This window comes from Vidua macroura, chromosome 27 (assembly GCF_024509145.1).
Source record: "Vidua macroura isolate BioBank_ID:100142 chromosome 27, ASM2450914v1, whole genome shotgun sequence".
Taxonomy (NCBI): domain Eukaryota; kingdom Metazoa; phylum Chordata; class Aves; order Passeriformes; family Viduidae; genus Vidua; species Vidua macroura.
Genome location: NC_071597.1, coordinates 3,748,309 through 3,756,221, shown reverse-complemented (window position 1 = coordinate 3,756,221; position 7,913 = coordinate 3,748,309). Strand labels below are relative to the sequence as shown.

Sequence of the window (7,913 nt, the reverse complement as noted above, 5' to 3'; positions counted from 1 at the left end):
GCTTGTTTCTCTCTCTCCAGCCCACGTTGTTTGTGCTCTTGGGTCTGAGATTTGGATCATTTGTCCTTGGTCCCCAGCTGGAGAAGGAATTGTTTTGTCTCCCTGCTCTGTGAACAGAGCTCACCATCCCCTCATATGAAGTTCAGACCCACCCACTAAAGCAGCACAGAACCTGAAAAATAGAAAAGCTCAAACCTGAGGCATCACCTCTGTATGAATTAAGGCTGAGCTCAGCCCAGCAGGGGCACAAGTGCCTGGCACTGGGGAGCCCAGAACTGAGCCCAGCGCTCCAGGCGTGCCCTCAGAGTGCTGAGCTGAGGGCAAGGATCACTCTCCTGACCTGGTCTCCAGCTGGACAATGAACTATTGGCCACAATGCTTTGGGTGTGTCCATCCAGCCAGTTCCTCACACTCAAGTGATCCGAGTGCTCCACCCATCTCCAGTTTAGAGACAATGATGTCAGATGTTCTGCCCAAGCCCAGGATGCTGATGCCTCTTGCCCTCTCCTGGTTCACCACTTCTGTCACCCCCTCGCAGAGGGCTACTGTGAGAAGTGCATTTGTAGGGAATTCTCCAAGCCTGGCAGAAGGCTCACACAGTGTGCATCTGTGTGCAAACCTTGAGATAAGAAATGCTGGCTCAGAAATGCCATGGAATAGGACAGACATTGCTGAGAGAGAAATGGAACCAGAAACAAGTTTCAAAGGATGGCCTTACAAAAAAGATTAGATACTTTGGAGAAACAGAACTATGAAAGATGCATTTTAGTAGGACCCACGAGGGGTAATTTTAGATGATTGGCTTTAAGGCATTTACAGCATGGGGTGGCAAAAGCTGAGCAATAGCTTTGGTTAAAGGGATTTACACCAGCCAGGAATAGTACCTATGATCTGTCTCTTGCTGGGAAGTGATTCTTGCTTCCCTTTGGTCCTTGTTCCTGGGATTTGTTAATCTCTGGGCAGAGGTAAACCAGGCCTCTTAGGAGGCAGGTGCATGTTGGCCTCATGAACACAATGCAATGTCCTGACAGCCCCTGGAGCTGTTCTGAAGTTTTCAAAAACTCCTAACTCTCTCCAGCTCTGATGTTACAAGGGTGTAGCACCAAAGGAGAGCAGTATTCCCAGTCTCATCTAAATTTGTGTTGATGTGATCCTGCCATTCCCTCAGAAAAGGAAATATTTGTGTCTGGTAAAAAGCTAAGAGCAATTAGCTGGAGCTAACAAGGACTTCTGCAATTAAACTCACTCCTGAGATTCAGAACTTTCCTAGCTGGTGATTGGGCCTCTCCCCAATTCTCTACAGCCCAGTAACTCCCCTGGGGAGGGACCCAGCTGAACACAAAGGCCTAGTTAAAACTTGGTGAAACTCTAATGCCTTGGGACGTCTGCACTCAGAGTCTTGGAAAGAAACTTCATCGAGAAGAGGGAATAGGCAGCCAGGGATGTGAGCAAGGGCACAGGGGAAGAGCTGGAGAAACTGAAAACCAGAGGTAAACTCAAGATATTGATACTATCAATGACTGCAGGCGGACGTGCTGCAGTGAGCTCCTGATCTGTCCCAATTTAAGGCCAAAATAATGTGCTCATTAACACAAGAGTAATTGTCTTGTTTCAGAGCAGGTTTGCTGTGAGACCCAAGGCATCACACCCGTTATGTCCAGGGCTGGTGACAGGAGGTCAGCTCTGTGAGGACCTTGGCAAATGGGCTGTCAGCAAGGCAGATCTGCAAGGTCTCAGAACCACAGAAACTCCTGAGCTGGAAGGGACCTGTCAGGACCATCCAGTCCAGCTCCTGGCCCTGCACAGGACACCCCAAGAGTCACATCATCTGTCTGACAGCATTGTCCAGACACTTCTGGAGCTCAGATGGACTTTGTGCTGAGCCCACTCCCCTGGGGAGGCTCTTCCAATGCTCAACCACCCTCTGGGTGAAAAAGATTTTGTTGATATCCAACCTAAACCTCCCCTTAGTCAGCTCCAGCCATTTCCTCAAGTCCTGTCACTGTCATGAGAGTGAAGAGATGGCCACCTGCCCCTCACTGCCCCTCAGGCGGAGGGTGCAGACCACAGCGAGGTCTGACCTCAGGGTCCTCTCCTCCAGGCCTACAGAGCTCTACAATTTCAAGAAACTTCTCCATAGGAGTAGCACACACGACACACATGATCACAATTGTCATTGTCTTGTGGAGGGCTTTGAAGATGAGGAGAATCCCTCTTGTGAGGCCAGGCTGAGGTAGCTGGGCCTGGTCAGCCTCGAGAGGTCTGAGAGGGACCTTACCCCATGTAAAAGTATCTGCAAGGAGGTTGTCAGTGATGAGGAGAGATGGGGAAGACTGATTTGGTGATCAGAATCCAATTTATTGTGGGACACAAACACTTATATACTATTTTAGGGAGGCTAATATGTTTTACCACAGTGATTGGGTTAATATTCACATAAACAAACTTACACATTTTAAACATCTCTAGCTTGCAGAAGTCTGATGTCATTTTCTTTTTCCAGTCAATCTGTCTGATTTGATCTTCTTGCAATCTTGATTTAATTCTCAAAGTTCTGTTTGCTCTTGCCAAGGCATCTGTCATCAAATCCCTTGTGCTAACCAAAGTCCATCATCTGTCTTCTGTCCCCCAGCATCCCAACAAGAGGTTGTGTGGCAGGGCATTCCCCCCACAGGAGCTCCTCTCTTGTTTGTCACACGGGCAGATAACTCAAGCAGGACAAGCTCTCCTGTAGAGAGGTACTTTGGGCCCATGGTTATTGGTTATTTTGGGGTTAATACTGGTCTGGCGTCTCCCAGCTGCCCAAGAACACCTCGCTGTTGGAGTGAGATCTGGAAGACCAGGTGGATTTCTGACAGACAGGCACATCACTTTACAAACTTTATAAAAGCCGCAGCAAACCTTCACAAAGCAGAAATCTTCTGGACATCCCAGGGAAATGTGTGGAGTGTCTCCCATGAGTAGGGGCGCTGCTTTGTGGTTTCTCCCGTGGGGTTAAGTGAAGGAATCTGTACATTATCATCATCTCAGTGCTAAGTTCCATTTGATTCCCAATTAATTCCATTTCTTTTGCCATCTTTAGTACAGCTACCTCGATATAGTGCACTGTTTTATGTTATGTTGTAATCTACTAGTAATTCTTTAGGTTTATACTGTGTAGTAAGTAAATCTGATTAAGATCTTTCATCTGCTATCTCCCGTCTGTTTAATAAATGATTAATTTTAATGAACAGACCTGATTTGCCATCATTAAAAGCTGCAGGCCAGAGTGATTCCTTGAATTTAAACTGTTCCCAAAATGTGAGGCTGAGGCAGGGCTCGTTGAAGCTCTCACTCACCCTGTGGCAGGGCGTCAGTGTCACTGGTCAGTGTTTTTTTTTTTAAAAAGGTATAAAGAAAATTTTATTTTAAAAAATAAATAGCAAAACATATATCAAATCATAAAATTAAATAAAATAATAATAAAAATCCTCTTATAATTATAATAAAAATTCAAACATAAAAATCAATATTTTTATTTCTATTTAATTCAATAACTTTTATTATTCTAAATAAAAATTATATATAGACTATAATTTTAATAATATTTTAACATATATATTTCACAAAACCAAAAAATAAAATAGAATCATTTTACCTAAAAAACATCTACAAACATAATATAAAAACTTTTACATAACTAACAACCTATAAAACCACTAAAAAATTATACACAGGTCTATAAAAAACACATATTAAAAACAAAAATTCCAAAAAAACCTCTCTTTTCTTTCCAACCTAAAACAAACAACAAAACCAACCTAACCACTGCCTCAACCAAACAAAACCAAACAACTCCTACCACAATCCCAAACCTTTTTTTTTGCTCTGCTCAGCCAAAAGGTGAAAGGCACTGGGCAGAAACTGCTGCACAGGAACTTCCACCTGAATATCAGGAATATTTCCGAGCATGTTTGAGATGTTAACACAAGTCTGCCTTAGGCTGAGTCAAGCCTGGCAAAGGAGATCCCGAGCTTTGTGCATGTGTGGTTTATCTTTATCCTGTGGCAGTTTGGGCACATAAATATCAATAATTTGGAGTGTGATTTGACCCCAGACCGTGTTTGCAGGGTCTGAATTCCCACCACAGTCAAAACCAATCAAAAGTTAATGGAGTCTGGTGACCAAATCTGCTGAAAAATGTAGCTGGCATCTCCATGCCACAGTGACAACTTCAAATGTGGACATTTGGTTAATCTAATGACTAAAATATTATTTCATATTATTAAATATTATTTATTTAATGATAAATTAAATTTTTAGCATAACTGTACATGTCCAGAAGTGCTGTACCTGCCTTACAAATGCCATCCCAAAATGATGAGTGCCTCTTACAGCAGTTGTGGCTCCCAGGTGTATGTCAGAAATGTCATTCCTTATTATTAGGAATCCATGCTAAAGATCACTTGATAGATGTCAAAACCATCATTCACAGAGTACATGTGGTAAGTCCAAGGTGAAATAAATTGTTCCTGAACAACAGAATTTCTACATTTTTCTTACATCTGTCCAACCTTTAACAGTTACCACTGAAGCACTGCTCCTTATCTTTGGTACAGTGAAAGTAAAGATATAATTAAAACATCAATCCTGCCCTCCATTAGAAGAAAAAAATTAAACATTGCCTCAGTATAAATCCTTCAAGTCATATGGTACATTATTTTCTTACATCATTTCAATTATTTTATTACATCAACAGTGATGGAAAATATGTCTCAAATATGCTTTTATATTTTAAATCAGTGATGAGATTTGAAAACATGATGAATTAAATCTCCTATTGGTGGCTCATTTTCTTTTTTAATTAATGCTGAAAAATATTCTATATTTTTCTGGTTTAATTTTTTTTGGTAGAAAATAAGATGTGATTAAAAACAAATATGTCAAGCTTCTGCAAAGAGTTATATCTTATATTTTTTCTGTGGAATTACAAACTCTCATAATAAAAATTCATAAGACATCAAATTAAGAACACTGTACTTTTATGATATTTCTATTTACAATTATTTCCAGGAATGATTTAAGGAATAATTAATGTCCTTAACTTTCCAACATCATTTAAGTTTTGAGGATTTAATATAAAGAATTTTATTAACAGTCACAGAGCTTTACAGTGGTTAGGTTATTCAAATGCATAGACTTGGTCTAACATGTTTAAAACAATTACTCTAAATTTAAAGAAATGTCTTTGAGGCACTGGAGCAGGAATGCAATTTTGCACTTTTTTTTTTCCCTATAACATCCTAAAATGAATAATCAGTACTCATTAATTTCCTGGGCTCCACATTATAGCGTGAATTATGTGCTCTTCTTTCCCCAAAGAAATTTACTAAACATTTTCAGAAAATAAATGCAAACGGATGAAAATTTATTTTTCTCAGTTCTTTCAGTAAAATCAGACTCCTGAATATTCCTCTTCTGTTCAAAAAGTCAGAAGTATGTAAAACACAATTTTAAAGTTTCTGAAAAATAGCAAGGAAAATAAAATGAACAAAAAAGTTTATTTATTTAAGAATTTCTTAAGTATGTGGAAGAAGTTTCTTTCCAAAATGTTAACATAGCTTCTAACACTCCCTCTTACTGCTGACAATCTCCACTCTTCTCCCTCTTTCCTACCCAAAAGCTGAAGTGTTTCTGGAAATTAATTCTACTGAACAAGAATTTAGACTGAAAAATACCAATACAAACACCTGAAACACCCCAAATATTCCATTTCATTTCCACACTAAGTTAGTTTTTCTCCATCTTTTCTTCAGGGCTTCTTTCACCTCTTTATTCCTCAAACTGTAAATGATGGGATTCAATAAAGGAGTGACCAGAGAATAAGAAAGTGAGAGGAATTTATCCACAGACGCACAGTAGGTGTATTTTGGCCGCAGATACACGGAGCCTGCAGTGCCATAAAACAGAGCCACGACCAAGAGGTGTGAGGAGCAAGTGGAAAACGCTCTCTGCTGGCTCTCAGCCGATGCCATGTGAAGAATTGTGGAAATGATACGAATGTAGGAGTAAAGGATCAGGAGGAAAGGGCTCAGAATAGCAAAGACAGCCACCACAATGACCTGCAGCTCTCTTGGGAAGGTGTTGCCACAGAGCAGGTCCAGCAGGGGCTGAATCTCACAGAAGAAGTGGTCGATGGCAGAGCCACACAAGGGTGAGCTGAATGTTATGAGGGTGTGAATTAAAGCCACAGCAGCCCCACAAATGTAACTCCCAGCAACCAGGCTTCTGCAGACCCTGCTGCTCATGATAATTGTGTAGTGCAAGGGGTAGCAAATTGCAAAATAACGATCAAGGGACATGGCAGCCAAGAGAAAACATTCAGCAACTCCAAAGAGAAGGAAGAAAAACATTTGCATTGCACATCTTGTCATGGAAATACTTACTGTTCCTACCATCAGGGTCTCGAGAATGGTTGGGATAATGACTGATAAATAGCAGACGTCCAAACAGGAGAGCTGGGTGAGGAAGAAATACATCGGGGTGTGAAGGGTGCTATCACTGTTTATTGTGAAAGCTATCACAGTGTTAGCCATCAAGGTGAGAATATAAAGAGATAATAAAACTACAAAGAGCAAAGAGTGCAAATGAGAGATTTCAGAAAAACCCAGGAGTCTGAATTCACTAAATCCACTGAAGTTCCCAAGGATCATCCTTCTTTGGTGCCTTGTAGAACTCTCCTTGTTTCAGATGAAGCTTCAAACAGCCAGGCAAATCTGCAATCAAAATACAACTGCCTGCTTGAACAGACAAAAGGATGACTAGAATTTAGAAACTATACAGATTTTGAAAAGATCTTCTGAACAGATCTGAAAGTTTCTAAAGAAAATAAGGCAGTCTTATGCATTTATTTTTGTCTCTATTTTTGACAGATTCTTCTTTCATAGCATTGCCTTCAAAATTTGCATATTCACTACTGTCTTCAAATGCTCAGCTACCATTTTTACCCTGTAGAAAAAGAAAAAAAAAATATGGCAGATATCTTTTTATGGACTAATCAGTTCACGTCCCAAAATCATCAGTAGCAACATTTGAATATAACAAAGATCATTTCTCTGTTACCTGTTGTGGAGTGTGGTGGAAGAAGAGGAAGGGAAAAAAAACCCCTAAATTATGAGTTCTCCACAAAAGCTTTCAACTCTGAGCACTCTGCAGTGAAGCAGAAGAGAGGCTTTTCCACAGCTCTTTATACTGTATATATATGTATTTATAAAGTCCACTGAGACTGGCTAGTGCTGATTGGAGCAATAAGGAACAGTTGTTAGAGGGTGGATAAACATGATGCATGTGTATGAGCTGACTCACAGCCACCTCTAATAACTTGGAAAGCATTTCTATATAAACCCAGATATCTACAGAAATATCAAGATCTGGTTTTACTTTGAATTAATTACTATTACTTCATAAAGCAGCCAAATTAATGACAGAGTTACCACACAGGCTTACCATACTTATGCTTTCTCAATAAAATTTGAAGGTGAAGCAAAGATGCAATCCACATTCATTTGGGGATTAGGGACAAAAGATTCACTCATTACCAATCTTAATTTTTATTGCATCCTATTAAAAGATCTTTTTTATTTAGCTGTTGTTTGGTTTATTGTGTGGTTTCTTATTCAGATCAATCAGCAACCCCACATTGTCTCTCTCACCACAAGGCCCCTTTCAATGCCAAAGAGATTGATTAAAAGTTGAATTACTGGCTGATACTCACATTTCCAGTGTTAAGACATCTCATTCAGTCTGATCCTTTTTCCCCTGGCTGTAGGACTGTCTTTGCCCACTTTTATCCTTAGTCACTGACTGTTGAGTGACCTCTGCATCACAGTGAGATCCTGTGAACAGCAGAAAGTGATTTTGTAGGGAAGAACCAC

The 7,913-nt window shown here is 40.2% G+C and overlaps 1 protein-coding gene across 1 annotated transcript; it reads right to left on the bottom strand.

Moving 5' to 3' along the window:
- Window positions 1–5,753: 5,753 nt before the first annotated feature.
- On the bottom strand, window positions 5,754–6,692 carry LOC128819779 (olfactory receptor 10C1-like). The gene has a single exon (XM_054000122.1). The coding sequence runs from the start codon at window positions 6,690–6,692 to the stop codon at window positions 5,754–5,756; it is 939 nt and encodes a 312-aa protein (XP_053856097.1).
- Window positions 6,693–7,913: the final 1,221 nt, after the last annotated feature.